The following is a 22,204-nucleotide window of genomic DNA, read 5'->3' as shown; positions in this document are numbered from 1 at the left end:
AAATTCTCAAGTCTTTGAATCATTCTGCTTTTTTGTAATCCTTTTGTGTAATAAGAAAACCAGGATGCAGGCACTACCTCCTCTCATTCACATTCTGACATCTGTATTGGCGCAGGAAAGCCTGCACTATTGTATTTGGACTAGATTGTCTCAGACATGCAAGTATTTCACTTCTGAAGTTACAGAATTGTTGAGCTTTTTTAAGAAGTTATTGTTCACTGAAACACTAGATTAAGTAAAAATAATGAAGGGAAAGGAAGGAAAACAAATTATTTCTCCAAAGAATAGTGAAGATTTATCTACAGGGGGGAAAGAAAATCCTAAGAATCAATAGGGCTTGTCAGAGTCACTTTAATGTGCCTGATTTTTTGCAAACACTAACCTACACTTTCCTGACATCTTAAATGATATGTTTCTGAGAAGAGTACAGTTTGGCTACAGTGTCATACATACAAAGTCCCTGCTGACTGAACAGAAGGACATTTTTGATGCTATTGAGACAAGCTGGAAAACACCTTATCACAGTCCTCTAATAACCAAAATAATACATATCCCAAAGTTAACTTACTCATCCTACAGAAAGTATTCAGTGCAATCACAGCTGAGATTCAAACTTAGTTCTCAGGCTCCCTTATTAAATCTACTAGAAAGGCTGAATAATTGGTAAAAGAAAGCAAGAAGAGGAGGAAATCTTCCAAATCCCAGAGGCCTGCAAAGGATCTGATTGCAATCCAAGACATGGAAAATAACCAACCAAAATATTTTGACCAGAATCAAGTATTAATGCTTCAGTGGCTTCCAGAAAGAAATGTGATGAAATGGAGTTTAAAACCAAATATTAGAGAAAGAAAATAGATTTCAAGTTATTATGCAGACCAGACATTTTCTATGCAAATTCAAGCACTGAACTTCTATAATCTGAATTTTAAAACAGAAACTGATGTCTTGATTGTAAATAGTGTTTTTTCTTCCTGAATGTCATGCTAAATTACTGTGTGCATATGCAGTGTGCGTGGGTGGAAGAGATTGGTAAAAGGAGGAATTCATTCTTGTAAAGGAAAAGAATAAAAAAGGTTTTTTTAAGGGCATGGTTAAGGATAAGAATATAGCACTTTCAATAAAAATGGAACTAACCACTGTTTGTAAACACATCAATGTGCAAATGAAAAAGCATTGCCCATTATGTACTGGCCATATTTGATTCAGCCCATGCACATACCTATAGGTCTCACCCTGGTCATCTCTCTAAGTGGTTCTGTTCTCCTCACGGGGACACTGGGATGCCTCACAAGTTAACGCGGACCATCTTCAGATGGGTCTTCCAAATACATCTCCACTACTAATTCCTGCATGTATTCCATTATTGAAGTACAACCAAGATACATCCATCAAAATGCTTGGCTTCTGCAATTCCTATTTTTACTCTGCCAACCAGATTAGCACAACAGCTGTTAAAAGTTTTTCCTATTTAAAACACTAATCCAGATCTACTGTATATCTGCAGTTTACAGATTTGTGACACAGAATGATGAGAGGTAGACAGAAATGCGCAATGCACTTCTAAATACAGTAAACTCTACTGGAACCTGTCTTCACACATACATGGCTTTCTCTTGTTCTGAAGCAGCAGTTTGTCTTTATATCAGAAAATTAGGAATGCTGAGCTTGTGGGTCTAATCAGGCAAGAGACTAAGTAAGCCCAAAGTCCACTAACTTCAATAGGATGCAGAAGTTCCCCACTTCTGGCATTTCTGGACTAATAGAGCAGTATTTTTTAGCTTGTACGAACCAGTGCGGCTCTGCTGTGCCACCGACACTTTGTTAATTTAAATTTATATGAGCTGAGCCTTTCTTAGTCTAGTAAATGTGGGAAGTGTCTAAATAAATAAGAAAGCCTATTTCATTCTGCATCTGTTTCTTGGAAGATTACTATGTGGTTAATTGTACAAGAGAAAAACAGAGCTTGGGTACCAAAAAAAATATGAGCAAAATTCTCATAATATTTACGCAACATCTTACAGTACAAAGTAATCTCTAGTTTGCATCTCAGCTGTCAGACTAAGATGAAGGTATCTCAGCATGAAATCCATTTGTAAGAGATAACAATATTATGTTCTGTAGTGCATATAATTTGATGAATCCCTTTTCTGGAATAGTTTTTAACTCTTTATCCCATCAGAATATGCACGAAAACCTGCCCTCTGTAACCATCAAAAACATTGCCTTTGAATTTTAGTAAGAGTTCCCAAATTTAAACCAAAGTCTAGCTTACCTGCATCTTCAATGAGCCTGAACATTTTAGACTAGTAACTTGGCTTTTTTTTTTTCTTACTATTTCTATCTGTTCTTTCCATCCTTCTCTCCTTCCTCCTTTCTTTGCTTTAGATCACAGTTAGATTTGCCCTATGATTAAACTGTCATTAGGGAGCAATTTCTACAATGTTAAAACTACGAGTTTTCTTAAACTTCAGTTTTCAAATGACAGAATATCAAAATGTTTTGTGGTACTTTTTTCCCCATATGACTTCAGAGGAGTTACATTACTAGCTGTTTCACATTTTAAAATTAATAACCAGATTCGAGCAAAATTGGCAAAAGTAAAAATACCATCAGAGGGCAAACCACTAGCAGCGTCACTAAGTAGTTTCTGCCCACATATTCAGCTCAATAGTTTTGAGATTTAAAATGAATTAGGAAAGTACTATAAGAAGATCATTAGGTATTATGTGGTATAACTCTAGAAAATTACCAATATCTGTAATAACTAGCAACGACATAGTTTTGCATTAGCGTATAAAGATATTCTTACATAAATTATTTTATGTAAATGAAATAATAATAATTTATGAGAACATAACCCATTTAAATCAATGTCAGTGATGGCACATTTAGGCAAAAAGAAATGGCAGAAATATGTCATTAAAATCTGAAGTGATGAATCTAGACCACAGTTTTAAGGGTCGCTTGGCATTTAAAGTGAACTTAAAATATGCATGCAGGGCAGTGAGACTTTATGACACTTCAGAAACTTTTCTCCAAAGGAAATCACAGCAGCAGTAGCAGAAAGCAAAGAGATAGTCCTTTCCTCATCAATTCCCAAAGAAATAAACAAACAAAAAAACCTAGTAATTTGCACGGTGCCTACTGAAGGCAGCAGAAGGTACTTGAATGCTGTATGTGCTGAGTTTATTACTACCATAGGCCCAGTAGTATCTGGACACGTCCCAAACAAGTAAGTTTGCTGCTTTCCCATCTGCAGCAAAAGTGGTGGGAGAGTAAAGGACCTTTTTACAGACCTTAGCAAACCGAAGAAAGGAAATTTTGGTTCCAATCAGAAAAGGCACAATAAACCACTTAAGCATCATTTTCTCTGTTCATGTTATTGAACCTGAAGCATATGCTCAAGGCCTTAATTCTGACAGTGACCAAAGTCCTCATGCATTCATTCATCCTGCTTCTGCTCCAGAAAATCAGACTAAGAATCAGTTCAAGGTCACGGGCTATGTCCACACACAGTGCTGAGTATGATAAACAAAACCCTCTAGACAGAAGTACGACAACAGCTAAAAGAGACATGCAAGATCACAATAGCTAGACTTACACATAGTGACTACCAAAAAAAAAAAAGGTGTGAAATTAATAGGACCAGTATTTTCTCTGACCATTTTGAAGAGCAATGTGAACCATCTTAGCACCAGTTAATAGCACTGGTATGTCCCTCAGACGCACTAAAGACACAATGGCCTTATTTTATTCCTGAAAGCACAAAAACCTTTCAATTTAGAAAACTCCAGGAAGGTTCCCATAATTTTCTTTTACATTCTCTTATTGGGACTTACTGACGGCTCCTCCAGGCTTGACCACATCCCCAGGCTAGACAGAAATAAGGGCCCTGAATCTTGCCTTGTTTTCCTTCAGGACATTGCGTGTCAGCAGGGCACTAACAACAGACAAAACTTTCCCCTTTGTAGGCTCTCAAATACCATCCATCCACAAGAACTGGAAAACAGTGTTTGTGCTTCACTATGACCTCCCCCTTAGTTTATCTGCACTGAGGAACATCAAGAAGCCGTCCCTCTTAATAACAGATCCTTAAATACACACACTAAGACCAACTATTATACCGCAGAAATCACTTTGTATAATGACAGAATTCTGAGAGGGGGGAGAATAAAATGCATGTACTTTTTTTTCCTGACAAGTCTCAAGTTGTTTATTTGTAGATGCACTGAAGTTGTCCAAATAAAATAGCAAAATGGTCTACATAAATCACCTTAGGTGCTATGCATAAACAACACTTACTGCAAAGAATAAATAAAAGAAAAACCCAAACAAAAGCCAATAAAGAGATGACGCAAAAAGATCTTCCTTGTCATTTTTGGGGGGTTGTATATAATCTTACTTCTAGATCTAGTTCTTCAACAAAGATTATATCAGATATCCTTTTTTCTTTGTATATTGTGTAACCAAACTGGTTTAGACATCTCCAGTAATAAAGATGTTGCTACTATTATTATAAAGTCATATAGAAGCAGGTGAGCAGCTGTAGCCTAATAAACACCCAGCTGAACAAAGGGAACTGCTGACAAGCTGCAATCTCATTTTAATGTAAATTCTCATGTGTTCACATCATATTTTAATTGTATGCAACAATAAATCAGCTTCTGTCACTAGCAGTTTCTCATAAATAGACTAATGCTAATTATCCCTCTATTTTCAACCACATGGTTTTAGTGAAAAGATTGATGTCAGGAAAATAACAGGAACATAATGAGCTTTGCAAGCCATTTCTCTCAATACTTCAAGCATTAGATGTTGCAATACATTAATTGCATAAGAAACAGATAACCTTTTTCCCTAAATTTTTCTTCAGGGTTGTTTCCTGGTGAACTGAAAGCCAAAATGTGTGATGCCAGCACCATCACTGAATTTCAGGGCTGGTCTCTCTTATAGCTGGAAATATATAATTAAGCATGGAAAAAAGTAACCTTTCCCTTCTGTCCTTTGTTCTACAGCTGGCATTAGAAATCAGTTGTCTGGTCTGAAATAATTTGTACTAGTCTGATAATGTTAACATGTCCCAGAGTCACTAGATCACAATCAGAGCGACTGCATTTGCATTCTACTTTCTCATCCAAGCTCAACTAAAAGTATCATCAACTTTTAATGATCCTAACATCCTAGTAAATATAATGGTGAAGGTGATATAGAGACTAGAAAAGTCTACAAAATCATTCATTATTAAATAACATCACCTTCCAGACAGAATATATATTCCATCTTGGAACTACAATTACACAAATAAATGGCATGAGCACCTCTGATGTCATCAGAGCTCCTCAGAGGAGCAACAGTCCTCTCGGGCAAGCCTGAGGGCACATTAGTTGTCTCTCGGTGACAGCTGTAATTTGCTTTTCAGCAATAAGAAATTTCCTCACCAAATGAAAAGAAATTTGCTCTATTAGCAGACAGGGCCACACAGAACTCACTGACACATGGGGCACAAATTACCCTTGGCCATCTTCTAGTCATGGGCTTTGGAAATAGATTTGGTGAATGTACACCCATTTATGCTGTAAATGCATAAACTGTATGAATAGTTTAAAATTACACAAAAGGGCCCTCATCTTTATAAATAAAGATTCCTTTCACAGTTTTCGTAAACCTGTTATTTGATCACATATACTAAAAATCACTTTTTATAGTATTTAAACACTAAGAGTACTTTGAACAGAAGTGGCAGGATGAGGACATGTTAGCATACTCCTTTCCATGGGAATTATTTAACTATAAAAGATTAATGTGTTTTTATTTTTTATCTGCTCTGTGTAGACTGTTGCTCTAATGAGAAAAAGCAACACACAGGGGTCTTAGTTAAAATTTTAGGGCTGACAAAATGCTGCCTTACCAGGAAAGCTCTGCAGAGCTTTTGTGCTTCAGCTCTCCGGAGCAGCAGCACCAGGCACAGGATCCCTGGGAAATCCCACCTTTGTGTCTCCCTGAGCCCACCACCTGGAAAACCTCTGCCTGGGGGATGCATCATGTACACATGCCAGATGTTTTTTAATTTTTGACTATTGCAAAATCATACTTTCATTGTCTGTCAATTCAAGAGATGTGAACTTAGCACACCTCTGTATAAAACTCAGGATGACATCATTACTTATAGACATGACAGAAATATTTAGAGGCTGATGCTGCTTCTGTGGCCCAAACTGGCAGTGAGAGCAAATGAACATTCAATAGCCCTACAATGACATTCGAGGAAATTACAGACCTTTGCTACAGCTCAAGCTGTGTCATTCTAGCCTTAATGTCTTCACCATGCAGCCTGATATGATTTGAGAAATCCTCACATGTCCTCACAGGGTATATGACATGCACATGACATTCTAAATGTCTTAGTTGCTCACAGATAAAGGACGAACAACTTTTTCACAGTTTTGATATGAGGGAGATTAGTGAAAATTAGGATTGAGAAAGACAATCATTAAAAATAGTATGATTTAGGTGTAATTCAAATATACTTTCTGACAAGTACTTAAGGTAAAAGTCACAGAACAAATCTGCACTCAGTGAGTGCAGAATTTGCCTGTTGAAGCCTGACGCTTACTCATTTTCCTCAGAGGATTTTTTCCTTATTACTCAATGGAATAATAAAAAAATAAATAAGTATTCTCTGTTTTTGAAAGCTGAAACTTTTTATTTGTGAGTACTCAGTTGTAATCTCACAGTGATTATGTGCCTGGTGGAAAGATATTTGCTAGTTCTATAAAAATTATGGGAATAATCATTTGCCTGTATGTTACACACTAGATGATGTATTGAGATGGCAGGTAGATTTTTTCCCTCTGGGGAAAGAGATATTAAAAATTTATCAGTAAATCAGGCAAAAAATGAAATATTCACTTCCCAAATGAAAATTTCCTCCACTGCACAAAGAAATACTTTAATCTAGATGATTTACTGGGCTGTAATAAGATGCACTATATCTTCACAGAAGAGGTGAAGTGGTAAGATAGTAATTTCCATGAAGGGTGGCAGAAGAGGCTTCCAGAACCAAAAAATGGGACCAGATCACTCTCCTGATGTTACTCATCAGTTACACAAATGCTGCTAGAAAAGATGAAGAATATCTGAGCAGTAGTATTATTTAACCCAAGATGAAGCAACCAGAACAAGAGAGTAGACAGGCTGAAGGGGGAAAAAAAACAACCAAAACCCAGAGGCCAAAAAAACTCCCCCAAACGCTGTTTCTTTAATATAATAATTTTTACTCACTTTCTGTCCACTGCATCAATGCCAGTGAGTGAGCATTCTTGAAAAAGACTGGTTAACCTGGACTTGACAGAGCCAAAAGCTCTGAAAGCCAAGAGGTGATTATAAAAAACCAGAATGAAGGCAGTCAGTGCTGCCTCTTTACAGCTTTTAAGGAATCCTTACCTACACAGTTACAAAAGTAAGTTCAAAGTATATTTTTCCTGGTTTTCATTCCTAATGATATCTTTTTACAGCAAAGTAAAGCCTGTAGCAAGGCCTGTTCCTGACAATTCCATTAATAACTCTGTGCAAATATACCTTTCCTCTGTCTGGTCTATATCTATTTCTGTTTAATAAATCATAGAATCATAGAATGGCCTAGGCTGGAAGGGACCTTAGAGATCATCTAGTCCAACCTCCCTGTCATGGGCAGGGACGCCTCTCAACTAGATCAGGCTACTCAAGGCTCCGTCCAACTTGGCCTTGAACCCCTCCAGGGAGGGGGCAGCCACAACATCTCTGGGCAATTTATTCCAAAGTCTTGCCACCCTTGTACTGAAGAATTTCTTCCTAAGGTCCAATCTAAACCTATTCTCCTTCAACTTAAACCCATTTCCCCTTGTCCTATCGCTGGACACTCTTGTGAAAAGTCCCTCCCCAGCCTTCCTGTAGGTTCCCTTCAGGTGTTGGAAGGCAGCTATTAGGTCCCCCCGAAGTCTTCTCTTTTCAAGACTGAACAATCCCAGCTCCCGCAGCCTGTCCTCGTAGCAGAGGTGCTCCAGCCCCTGCATCATCCTTGTGGCCCTCCTCTGAACACGCTCCAACAGATCCATGTCTCTCTTATGGTGGGGACACCAGAACTGGATGCAGTATTCGAGGTGGGGTCTCACAAGAGCAGCGTAAAGGGGGAGAATCACCTCTCTTGACCTGCTGGCCACGCTTCTCTTGATACATCCCAGGATGTGGTTGGCCTTCTGGGCTAAACCCTTCTCTTCAGGGCTACTCTCAACCCACTCTGTGCCTGGTTTGTATTTGTGCCTGGGATTAGCCCGGCCCAGGTGCAAGACCTTGCATGTTGACTTGTTGAAGCTCACGCCATTTGCACTGGCCCATTTCTCAAGCCTATCAAGGTCCCTCTGGATGGCATCTCTTCACTCAAGTGAGTCCACGGCACCACACAGCTTGGTGTCGTCGGCAAACTTACTGAGGGTGCACTCAGTGCTGTCGTCCATGTGGCTGACAAAGATGTTGAACAGCACTGGACCCAGAACAGACCCCTGAGGAACTCCACTTGTCATTGGTCTCCATGTGGACATCGAGCCATTGACCACAACTCTTTGAGTGCGACCATCCAGCCAGTTCTTTATCCTCCGAGTGGTCCATCTGTCAAATCGGTGTCTCTCCATTTTAGAGACAAGGGTGTCATGTGGGACAGTGTCAAACGCCTTGCACAAGTCCAGGAAAATGACATCCCTTGCTTTTCCCATGTCAACCAGCGCTGTAGCTTTGTCATAGAATGCAACAAAATTGTGGGGCAAAAATGAAGAAAGTGTTGCAAGAAGCTTATATTGCCCTGCAGTCAATGTGCTGGTCAAAATTGAAAATGGCCATTTAAGACCAACCAACAAACTCAAAAAGCCCTCAAACTTTGTCCAACCCACCCCCCCACCAACAATGCTTTCCACCCACCGAAGATAAAACTTAATGAATGAATACTATTAAATCAAAACAACATATAGGCATAAATTTCCATTTCACCAAGGTAAGGTCATCTTGTATGTCAACAAATTCTCTGACATGCTTTAAACTGAAGACTGGAATTGAGACATCTCTTTGATGTCATCTCCATTGGCTCACTGGGTTCTTATGAAGCACTTGGACAAGGACTAACTACTACTACTGCTTTGCCTTTTCCTTAATTTCCAGAAATATATATAATATAAAGACATCTAAGGCATAAGCACAGTTGAATTATTGCTGTCTCAAGTAAGCAATATCTGTGCCTGGAACAATGAAGCTAATGCAACCACAGATTGGAAAGACGCTCTGTTCAAGCATTGATTGGCAAGCATGGAATGATCCCTTTACTAAAATATTGCTCAGATATTAAAAAAAGAAAAAATACTGCTCTAGGCTTCAAAATTCAGCATGAACAACTGATGTGGGCTGAATCTTTCTTAAATAGATACGATTATATTTCTATGTCTTTTGTGATTACAACAATTTTGACAAGATAATCATCTTCTCTGAACAGGACTTTTTAAGGTTTAGGGAAATAATGTAAGACCTATTAAATAATCTGTCAAATTATCTAGGAGCCCTGCTTTCAAAAGAAATCCTATGATCTCATTAAAATAATTACAGAAAATCTATGCCTGATATTATAAATAACAAGTACCAGTATCACTGGTATACAAAGGAGAGATCTAAATGTACAGGAATGTGCAAGATTCAAAAAGCAACAGCATAGCTTTGTTCTCTTAAGACAATCAACAAAAGATCTTGTGTTAAATATCACGTATGTCAGGTCAACTTCTGAACTATAAAAATAGAGGGAAAGGAGACAATTCCACAGCTACGCTACAGTTAAATCATCTAGATACATATATTGCAGTCTCACTTCTCTTTCCTCACACTTTGCTCCCTCTTTTCTCTTACTGCTTTTGGGGAAAAGCAAAAGCTGGTGTTATGAAGTACAACAATTACACAGAGAAGCACAAGTATATGCAAAAATGAATAAAAAGTGCCTTTTAAAAAAAATAAATCTTTCCTAGAATTCCCTTCTCAGGAATAGCATGAGAAAATAAAGGAGTGAAACCTGAGATGATGTCAAGAATGAGAGAAATTATGAATTTTAAACATAATATCCATTTTACTTTGATATATTTATGTTTCTTTGAGGTAAATAGAGGACTGAGGGAAACTGAGAACGGTGCAGTGTTTACTTTTCAGTAATGTAAATACAACAGGCTGGAAAAAGAGGACAGGAACAGCTCTCCAAGCTCTCCAGAAGAGTTGCTTCCTCTTAACTCCCACTGCCATTGATCATGTCCTTACTCTGGTAGACAGCATCACACTTGCAAAATTCAACTGTTTTCTGCCTCTTACACTGGGCAAGTTATCCTCTTTTAAATGAAAACTCCCATTCTTGGAGAATAAAGGTGAAGTAACCAACCAACACAAGGTGACAATGCAGGAAAGCTTCTTCTCAAGACACCCTGAGATAAAAACAATAGTATCATCTGACAGAATGTTACAGATATAGAAGGTTTTCCACCTAAGCTACTTGCAAGACACAACACTGCTGCCATGTCCCGAGTCCAAGCATGACAGAACTGAAAGCCCCATCATCCCTAACATCACCACACTAAAGCCCTGTGCTGATGGGCGTCCTACATGAAACCACTCCAGCAGAAGTTATTCCTATCACTCAGAGAGAATGAGCAGTCAGCATGCTATGCACAAGCCTATTTCAAGTACAAAATAGCATTTTATTTACCACAAAACTAAGCACTGTTTTTCTAAACAGCTATTTAAAGCTACCAGGTTAGTTCTTTGGGAAGGCACTCTTAAAATTGTTCCAACACTTCATAAAGCAGAACTACTAAACAAATATATAAAGAACCAGAGTTATTTAAATAGCTGAATGGTTAACTGAAACAGGAGAAATTTAATAACCATTTTGCATAAGGCTATGCTCTCTGGACAAGTTCACTAAAATATAAATACGTGTAATTTAACTTCATATATTCTGTTTTCAATTTTCTATACCCATTTTTACTTTAACCGGAAAATAAACAGCCAAAAAAGTTACCCAACAATATCCAAAAAACATATGTACTTTTAAAATGGTTAGAAGCCAACTCACCAGTCTCTTTATGATTCTCAACAAAAGCTTCAGTTGTCGTGGATCTTTTTTGGACTTCAGAACTTCAGCAAAGCTGACCATGTTTTCTGGAGACATGTTCTCCTGACTGCTGCCTCCATACAGCTGGACCAGTAACGATAAGCATTGTGAGGCACTCACAAATATTTCAGTATCTTCACTGGGGAGCTGAAAAAACCCAAACAAAAATCAAATCCAATTTCAGAAAAATTGCACTATGACTGTGGATTTGGATGAGTATTAACAACTGCATTGTGTCATTAAAGAATAATTTCTAGTTGACTGACTCAAAATTCCATCAAAGTAAGCTTAATAAAGTATAATTAAAACATATATGGTCCCAAGCAGCAGTGTAACAGTGTCTCCAAATATCTATCAAATAGCCTATAATAAAAGCATGGAAAAATGTTGCTCCCAACTCTGTTATTTTCAAGCAGTGTAAAGCAGTAATAGCAGAAAGTATCATTATATTCATGGTGTCTCATCTTCTACATAATACACACCATAAAACCTCATCTAATTATTTCTAAATCAAGTCGATGGCTTCTGACTGAGGTAGAGTACGGGCTATTTAATGGATTTTAAGTAGTCACATTAGGAGGTACATTTTGCAGATTTTAAGTATTTTCCTGAATTCTATGTTTTCTACCCTTCTTTGAAGAGCAGACACTGGGGCAGGCCCTAGCAATGGATGGAAAAAATCATTCCTGGGAAGTAAAACCATGGAAGAGTCTTGGGGCCATAGCTAACAATCATCTTTTAATGAGCTTCTGATAGTACAACACCACTACCAAAATGATTTATATATTTCTTGCAAGTATAAACTGAAAATAATAAGTAGAGGTATGATATTATGCTTGAGTTCAGAATGATAACAGGAATGTAATGTCTAAGTTTAGCTCAGACAGTCCACAAAAGCCTAACAAAAAAAAACGACAGAGATTTCTTGGAAGCATACAAGAGGCTTAGAGATTGGAAAACATAACAGAAAAGGCCTGAAGAAATTCAGTGTCTACAGCTTATCAAAGGGAGGGTTAAAGGGCTCCTGATAATATTCTCTCAGTTACATGTGGAAAAAAGAAGGCTGAGGATAGGTTAATTCCTTTACCTGAAAAAGGACTAATAAGAGACTATAGCTCAAAATTTTAGATACAGCAATTCAGATTAGAAGGATGATAATACTTTGACTCCCTTTTTTCTTTCTTTCATAAGAGCGATTAACTGCTAAAACAGCTTTCTTAGAACTGGGATTCTCCATCACAAGCAATTTATAGATAACACAACTTCTTTATTTTAATTTTTTTTTTAAATTAAGTCCTATGTCTTGTGTTATGTAAGACCCTAGATTAAATATTTACAATAGCCTCTTCTTACCTGACAATCTATGAACTGAGTAAAATATAGCAGTGGTGGTCCTAACCAATAAGGTATAGAAGTACAAAAAACACCTCATCACTCCTAGGCGGCTTTTTATTTCCAAAAGTCCTAGACTAAAGTACAGTTAACAGACCATCCTTACTGACAATAAAAAAGAAACAATTTACATAATGTGTCCAACCATTTAGATAACATGCTCAACCATTTCATAGAATAGTTTGGGTCAGAAGGGACCTTAAAGACCATCTCGTTTTCCACCCCTTTGCTATGGGCAGGGACACCTCCTGCCTGACCAGGTTGCCAAAGCCCCACCTGACCTGGCCTTGGGCACTTCCAGGGAGATGGCTGCCACGAATCCGCCAGGCAACATGCTCCAGTGTCTCATCACTCTCATGGTGAAGATATTTTTTCATTTCAATACTGATTACTTATTTAATCCACAGCATGAACTTCCTAAGCTGTTTCAGTGTAAGGGAAACCCATAGTTACTTTAATGTGCTCTGTGAACGTATCATCAGACATACATACTCCTTAAATGTTGAAGCAGCCATTCCTCAGGGATCTACATGCAAATACAATCCTGTTTTCCATTAGCTTCATAGAGTTGGCTGTTTAAAACAAACTGAACTGAGATATAAGGTCTGAATACATAGCCCCAAGACATACCACATTCTATTTGACCTAATGCTATGCAAGTGAAAGGACCATAGCAGCTAGTTCTTCAACTGTTTTGCTTCATGGTTTTTCTTCATTCCAATTTAAATGCCACCTATTTGATTGTTTCCTTTCCAACACCCAGAACTAGCTAATATAATCATCAACATAAATAGCAAAGATAAAAAGAGAGGAAAAGCTACAAATAGAAACAAACTTCATAGTTCCATTTATATCTTTAATACTTATCGAGCTAGAAAAAAATTCCATTGATGTCACTGGGGGCTTTGAGCTTGTACTTCCTTCATTGAAAAAAAATGTTACTAGATAAAAGAAAGAAAAATTAAACTACTTTAACATGTACCTCATCTCTTTTAAAAGCAGTACGCTAGCTTACAGTTTGCTACTAGATAGTATAGATGGGTATATTGACTCTCTGAAGGAAATCACAGTAAAATAACTATATTAATTTTTCAAACATTCTTTGTTGGCTGATAAAAAACAATAAAAAAAGCCGCCAACATTTGGACAGATACATCCTTGCCCTGGTATTGCAGTGGGGGCTAGCTCTTGCTGTCATCTTGGAAAATGGCATGGTAAAACAGTAACAGCATTGGCCTTGGATGAATAGGAAAAAATATATTTACTCTGGAGAGGATGAGAATCTTTGGCCTACAGTCCAACCTATCAATAATTAAGGTGGAAGAGGAACTGAAAAATGTCCCTATTTAAGTATATCTGCATCAGCATTTTTAATTTGAGTCTCAGCATTTTGCTGTTTCACTACTGACAAGAAGTGGTTTAGATGTCAGAAGTTGGTAACGTGGAATTTAACATTGGCTACCGGTCAATGCTTAGCACTGGTTACAAAGAGTACGAGATTGGAACAAAATGATTGATATGAACAAAAGCAATCACTGAAAATATAATAAACATCTGTAAATACAGAAAACCAAGCAAGGAAAATTCAGCTTTCAAGTAAATAGTACATCTCCTGTCTAATAAGAACCACAAAGCTAGAATCATGTTGCTAGACAATGAATACAGACCGATAGTTCATCTCTTAATCAGCTGGAACACTGTTCTGATTATTTTTCTAAACATAAAAATTCCATCTGACATGAAGAAGTATATTTTAAGTCTTTGAAATGCATTTATAGTTTTTCATGATAGCAACTACTTAAGTTTTTGTTCTTTGAGAAACCCATGAAAATCTAGAATTTATCTCTTTAAGAAAATATCTTTCCTTTAATATTTCATAATTACATAAAGAAACCTCTAGTGTGGCCTTTCATTTCTTTTTCTTTATCAGTCTTAGAGGGGATTACGGATTCAACCCTTCAGCAAGGTAGGAACATTCATACGCCTCCTTGCAGGTGTTAATATTCTGGGTTAGTGTATAGCTTAAGGAAAATCCAGCACCTTAAAATAAATTACTGAACAGCTAAAGTAATAATTTTTGCTGTTCTCTAACTCAGAGCTGTAGACTTATTTTTCACTTCAATATTTTAAAATAACAAGACGTTTCCACAATGAAGATAGTGCATTAATTTTACTTCATTTTTATGGCCACATTATAACTTCCTGTGAACAGGTTCACGCCACAAAATTCTGCTTCTCTTCCTTTCTACATAGAACCTGCTCTTTGTATTTTAAGGAAAATATGGTGAAGAGCAGAAAGTTTCTTGTTATTACATATCTGTATTTCCATAGTCTGTTGTCAAAAACACCTTCATTTTGAACTGAATTGCCACATGTTTGGGAATCACAAACCACTGCAAGAAACGTGATCATTTGAGCTGCAGTGGCAGTTTTCACACTGTCAGAGTTGTTACTCCATCTAATTTTAGAGCTACAATGAAACTGTCTGGATTACCCAGAGGGGACACAATTTCAGTGCATTAATGAGGTTACACAAAAAGAGAGTTTATTCCACTAAGAGATAGACGTTCATCAGATTAGTAATGTGATTACAGAATGTGCTGTAAAGGAAGGACCGCTGGGAACCATAAGAAAGATGATTTTGCAAACATTAAACAAAATGTAAAGCAAAACATTATTAAATCTGCTAACTTTACTATGCCATACTTATTAGTAAATATGCACAGTTAGAAATGAAAGAATTAAATACTATATTTTGGCTTAGGGCAAATTTGTCATCCTCCTACCTAAGGGAAAACATTTTAAAAAAAAAAAAGAAATAATATACTTTCTGTTCATTTCATTTTAATCAATCCTAACTGCTACAAAACTAAATGTCCATTCTGAAATTCTAAGCTTATGTTGACATGTTCTTGTTTCTTCTGGTGTGTCTTGACTTGTTTGTTTTTTGTTTTGAGTCAGTCTGTTTCTTAAGGTAGCTCAATAGGAGAGGATTCTTCAAATATAATTTGCAGATAACTTTTCAAACACAGTAACTGCAATATATTTTACAACATGGAGAATAAACACGTCTTTACACTTTGACCACAGGACTGTCTGTATTCCTAAGAAATGTGAAATAAAACTCTGCAGCCTACAGGGTTATCATTCTTCTGCAGCCATTTTCATTATTCATTGGCAAATACCTTCATGTGCTCTGAAGCCAAGGTAATTTTCAGAGCCGGTGCCACACAGGGATATAAAGGACCTAGAAGAGACCATCTCATTCATCCACGTGCACTGAGGCTTTGCATTCACACACAATTAACTGGTCTTTGAATAGTAATATGCAGAGCACAGTAATCGACTGCAAATTTTATGAGTAGTACTATAATGATGAAGTCTACCACCAGAAGACAACAGAAGTTCTCTCCCAGCAGTCTGGTAGCCTGCAGGAAAGACTGGCTGATCTACACCTAGGATCTAGAACTGGTAGAAGAGAAATGAAACTGGTACTGGCAAGGCATCTGAAAGTTTCCAAGAAATTTCTGAGAATCCACACTTTTTAAAGTAAGTAAACATTATTTTTTTTTCTTCAGTACAGCAGTACATAAAAAAGCAAAATATATATCTTGTATAATTGCTGCAAGTTTCAGTATAATAATCAAATTATGTTTGTGTTCAACCAGAGAAACATTAGAAAAGCTAAGTGTAATTAACTTCTCAACACAAAGCTGCCAAGCAGAAGACTAAATGCTCAATTAATTTTCCTCTTATTGATCAATTAAGAGCAGACTGATCATAGGATTAAATATTGACTTCTCAATATTTGCAGTGGTTTCTGCATGACAGAATCTGCAGTTATTTCTTCTTTTGCATTCCTAAACCCCTTGAAGTTTCACTTACATGCAATCTATGCTGCCTACACTTTCTTTGCTATGCCCTCAGTAATAGACCAAATCACAGAAGGAAAAGAATTACTCTAAGTTTTTGACTTTTTCAAGTTTAACTCACTTAGATTTTTCTGAGGGATTATTAAGAGAGATAAACATGTAGAACTCATGGAAAATAAATGAAGATATGTCAATGGGGCATGGAACAGTCAGCTGCTTGAGGGATATACGTATCAATGAGAGAAAGCAATTATATAAGTGACGCAAGAAACAATAAATATGGTAAGACAGTTAGAAATAGCAAACCAGAGAAAATAATTTTTAAGACAATAACTTAAGGTGATGGTTAGTTCAGAATTTAAGACCTCCATTAGCTCTCAAGTTCACAAAGAACTGAATGCCTCAAAACAGTAGTTACGTTGTATGCTGTATGTTATGTTGCCACACAGCTCAATGAATATCAAGAAGTACTGTGGGCAGCTCCACAGAACTTGAGCTTAGTTAGACCTGGTTCTTTCTCATACCAACATTTTAAACATACCAGAATCTGCAGAACTACAGAACAAAGCAAAATCTGTTGGCAATTTTCAGCCGTGCTTCTGAAATACAAGGGCCAGTCCTAATCTAATCAGTACATGCTAACTATACAATTATCCTATCCTTTAATTAAAAACTTACATGAAGACTTTCAGGTGGTACAGGCTGAGTAAAGCTTGGCCTCTTAATTTTCTGTTCTTTAGAGAGCTAATGGAATTTAAATTTATGACTAGTTTCACTTTAAAGGAACATTTGCATTTCTTCATGTCTTACTATTTATCATATACAGTGATTTAACAAAAGTAATACAAAATAAATTCATAGAATTTATAAAGATGAAATAATATATAGTTGAAATTCAGTCACTTTGTTATAGGTCATTCAGCGAAGATTTCTAAAAAGCCTTTGTCAAGAGCTGCTTAAAATAAATCCATCAAAGGAGGACTTAGCCAAGTATAACGCCAAAAATTAACAAAAAAGGAATCACATTCTTTCCCAAAATAGATGATGACAGACAGCGCTAAAGACAGTAAAAGGGCCACAGGTATTCATATCACAGTACATCTGAAAACTTATATTTAAACAAAAAACAAATATAAAAAAATTGTGTCTGGAAGAGAATACAGGGAATCCATAATGCCTCCGAGTGAAATAACCTGGAAAGGGTAGTGTGATATGTCACAGGGCAATTCTCACATCCCATTTTACTGGCTTTATGTTGAATAAAAGGCGAAGGCAGCCTCTAAAAACCCTGTCTGGCTCAAAAAGCATTCCTTTACCACAGACTTACCATAGACTTACATACAGAGTCAGTACAAATCCCTGGCACAGAGTGAGGGAAGTTGAGCTGACGGGATGCATCAGGCTCACAATTCAGCACTCTGAGATTTCAATGCAGTGCTGGGACATCTAGTAAAGCCTGGAAACGACTGACTTGGACTTCAAAGATGTTTACAGATCACCAGGGACTATTCCCACTCATAGATCCCTCCGGATCATGCTAAAATAAAGCTCAACCCTTGAGAAAAACTCAGAAGGCCCAAACCCAAGCAAATAATATTAAAAGGCACCACTCACTGCAAATTAATTTTAAGTCTACTGACTCTTCTAATGGTAGCAGTACTTGTTTCGAATTAAATCCTAAAAAAAAAAATGGTAAGGTCCTTTCTGCATACTAGGTGGGAGCTTACGAACAACAGAAAAATAGGAAACAGAGCTTTAAGATGTTGAATTCAGATGAATAATTCCTACTTCAGCAATATCCAAACGGCTTACAAACAGGCAAACCCTCACCAGTTGAATAAGCAGGCTGATTAGGTCTGTCAAGGGCTTACTGATGAGCAGAAGGTCTTCAGCAGCCTGTGTGTCCCCTCCTGTGCCAGATTTCTGTGCCTTAATAAGGGGAGAAAAAACAAAAAGCCACACTGGTAACTGTTCTGTTGTGAAAAACAAATTAGGTCCACTAGGTGTTCAAAGTTTGAATGGAAGTCTGAAGGAGACTTATGGACTCTCTTCCAGTTAAATATCCCTGAGCTCTCCATGAGCAAGGATACTGCCTTTGTCCGTTACAAAAAGCACAAAGCAAAAGGGACTCATGCTGTTATGGCCATTCAGCACAAGCTAAATATACAGACCTACATGACATTTCTTCAGCAAAATGCTACAAACGGCATATGCAAAAGCTATCCCTAAAGCTATAAATGTTTATATGCATTTGTTGGGTTTTTTTCAAACATGACGTGCCTATTTTAACCTTCAAGTATTTTTTCCTTCATTAGAAACAATTTTACGTGCAACTCAAACCAAGAAAAGCCAGGTGACTGAAAAGTTTGGGTTCTCAGCAATAATGTGCAGTTTTGCCCTTCTGAATCACACTGTATCCTGAAATACTCAGAATACATTATAATAATTTATTTTTTAAATAGGAATACTAAAACCTGGGAGTGACCAAAGTCCAATAAGAACTGTTACTACTTGAACTCATCCCCCCTCATTAAAACAAACTGCCATCCTAAGCAGTCCTATTTACTATCCATTGTTGACCCACGACTTACAAATTTGGAAGATCATTAAAAACAAAGCAAATACAGCTAGCTTAACAATCAGTTTGAAAAAAATATGTTTTTAATACTTATGTGTGATTCCTTTTTGTGCTTCATTTTTAACAAGGACAATGTCTCCACTTCAGGAGGACATCCTACCAATGCCATGGTTTGCAGTGGCTCAGATAGAAACTCAGAAGAAAAGTTGAGCAGTGTAAGAGAGGAAATACTTTTGTCAGCGGCCATGCAAAGGTTACGTGCAATCTTCAAGTATAGTAATCACATGTGATTTATAATAAAATGATGCTGGATTTTATACAGTCATTTTTTTCTTTTAAAATTAATTGAAAAAAATACTTCAAACTATCATCAAGCAAATGTGAAATTAAGCTACTTATGTTGTACAGAAACAAACCACTCAATTCAGATCTGCACTACTAGCACACACTGAGGCTAGTACATATTGTCCAGCCAGGTAACAACATGAAACAGTGACATGAAGTTTAAAAATACATGCTTTTCTCTTGTCAACACACTAAAAATTCAATAAAATCAGAATAGTGGAAATGTCATCATTGTGATAACAGGAAGTTACCTGAAGGAAATTGCTTAGGATGGTGGTGACTCCAGGAAATAAATTCCATACCTGTAAGGTCTGGCGCACGATGTTGGCTGCGTACGACAGCACACAGTGCAAAATGTCAAGCAAGGACAGCAGCAGCGCATTGGCTGTCTTGGTGCTGCTTTTATCATCTGCCTCCAAGTACAGAGCCACAGTTTCTATGAGGAGATTGCAGATATGATGAGCCAGTCCTACATAGAAAGCAAGACAAAAAATGCCAGAATATCCTATTACGAAAAGAACAATAGATTAGGATAAAAACAAGTTTCACATACATTATGAATATTTTTCAAATATCCTCTTTTTCTATGTTATTATCATTACCTCCTCTCCTACTCTATTTGGAGCAGCTCATACAGGTAGTTAAACTGATAACATCAAAACTGCTAACTGCATAGAAAATTATGTAATATTCATTAATTAAAAAATATACTTTGAATCTTAAATGTTTCTGTAGCATGCTGGTATACCAGTCTTCTTCACAACATACTCACAGCCACAAGAATTAAGTAATTTCTCCAGGTTGTTACAGAATGACACATCAAGGTCAAACCTGAAGTTTTCTTTCTTAACTGGTCTGCCAATTACAATCTTTTCTGTATGCTTTAATTGTAGTATTGAACAGTGTTATGCTTAACATAAAATATATTCATAAGAGCGTTATAAATGCAATATTGAATACTACACCCAAAATGCTCTTTGACTGATGGTAGTAAAAGGTTTCCTGAAAATGCCTTCTTGTTTTGAATCTTTTTTAAGCTCATTTGAAATTTACTAACATCAGCTCCTGTAGCTTGTTTAATCCACAAATCAATTGGCATATCAGAACCAAAATATAATGCATTTCAAGGCAATATTACTTCAATAAAGAATCTTACTTGCTTTCAAATTAAAGTGTCTGAGTTCATTACATTTGATCTTAAACTTTTTCTTTCAAAGTTCCGTGAGGAATGAAAGATACTTAGTTCTGCAGCAAGAACATACTTGGTTTGTAAATGAACTTCTTTCAAACCAGCAATTTGCAACTGGGTGACTTGGATGCATGCATGTAGTAACATTGTAGTATTTTAGTACATTAGCTTCTAGTCCCCGTGACTATCAAAAATGACTCAAGTATTTCACTGAGGTAAAAAGACTGCTTTCCTAAGTTCTGCTTTAAAAAGTAACTGCATATATTTTTACAAACATCAGTACAAGATTAAAATGAGAGCCTGTAGAACATAATATATAATCACACCATTCAGCTATTGAGACTAGTCAAATCTGTGGGGTGTTGAAATATTTTGGCTTTGAAAAGTGCCCCATCAATTAAGTAAACTTCCATAAACGTTTTCCTTTCCTCAGGAAATTAAATACAAAACATTCATTTAGAATACAATTACAGTCAGGATCATTAAGACTCGCACTCTTCTTGTATCTCACATCTTTTCTGTTTTTCTGATTACTAGCATTATTCTATCATAACAGTTTGATTGACGGACTACAGCTCAGGCTAAGCTTTGAATTTCCTGGAATTTTGTCTGCATAAACCAAATTCTCAAAATTATATCAGTTAATCTCGCACATTTAATTTCCTTATTTTTTTTCTTAAAGTACAATTTCTCCTGTAGTTCTGAGCACTTCACATAAAAATGAGATAACATGCAGAGACACATTTAAGTGATGTCACCAATACCCACCAAGGAAAAAAAAAAAAGGAAAGATGTAATTGTATGATACAAAACTTGTGGTTACTCTATGTCTTTTTTCACCAGACTAATATAAATGTAAGACAAAAGTCCAGTCAGAGTTGGTCCCTATCAAAGCGATGTCTGCAAAATTGCCTGCAGGGATATGTCCAAGCACACTCTATTTCTGCCTGTATATGACCACAAAACTTATGGCCACATCAAAATAAGCAAGTCACCCGATTATTGCTAGCTGGTTTATATGTAACTCTTAAGACAGTGACTTGGAGATGAATGCAGAGAAGATCACTTTTAAATCAAGGCATTATAAGGGTTATCATCAAGAATTTTTTAGTCAGTAAGTCCTCTCCACATTTATAACACTAAGAAGAGAGCTGACTAGTAGCAAAAAGATCAACAGGACCCATGACTGATCTGCAATCCTTTCCCCTTCAACTTTGAAGAGAACAACTTATTTATTTCCCTGAATGTCCCATAGCCTGAGTCTCATGACTGCTTCATTTCTGCTGTTTGGTGAATGAGGAGGTGAATCAATGCTCAGCCTTCTCCATGCCGAGACATGAATAATATAATCACATAGTTTATTCTATTTTAAACTTAATTATAAAGACATTTAAAATAAACCATTGGTGCAAAACATTCTCTAACACACTACACGATTTATAGAGAAACCAGATAAAGACTTGGTTCCACAGATAAAAAGCAACAAACAGCATGACCTCTTGGCCGAGAAAATAAAAGTTCCAGACATGCTCTTTATACTTTGTGTCATAACAAAATGAAAATCAGAGGCCACTGTTGTAGACATGTAGATATACTCCTTGATTACACCACAAGACAAAATATACATTCTTTGTCCTTAGAAGATTAAAGTTGGGAAGCTG

General features: G+C 36.7%; 1 protein-coding gene across 1 annotated transcript in view; it reads right to left on the bottom strand.

Annotated features, from left to right (window-relative positions):
* LOC104278677 (serine/threonine-protein kinase ULK4-like) overlaps positions 1-19,823 on the bottom strand; it is a gene marked incomplete at both ends in the record, with an annotated part of 40,791 nt that extends 20,968 nt beyond the window's left edge. Inside the window, 3 exons of the mRNA XM_009875716.1 lie at positions 11,129-11,314; positions 18,262-18,360; positions 19,657-19,823. Coding sequence (XP_009874018.1) covers positions 11,129-11,314; positions 18,262-18,360; positions 19,657-19,823 — 452 coding nt within the window. The remainder of the gene's footprint in view (positions 1-11,128; positions 11,315-18,261; positions 18,361-19,656) is intronic.
* Positions 19,824-22,204: the final 2,381 nt, after the last annotated feature.

This window comes from Apaloderma vittatum, unplaced genomic scaffold (genome assembly GCF_000703405.1).
Source record: "Apaloderma vittatum isolate BGI_N311 unplaced genomic scaffold, ASM70340v1 scaffold21778, whole genome shotgun sequence".
Classification (NCBI taxonomy): domain Eukaryota; kingdom Metazoa; phylum Chordata; class Aves; order Trogoniformes; family Trogonidae; genus Apaloderma; species Apaloderma vittatum.
Note: the sequence above shows the minus strand (reverse complement) of the source record. Positions and strands in the feature narration are given on the sequence as shown.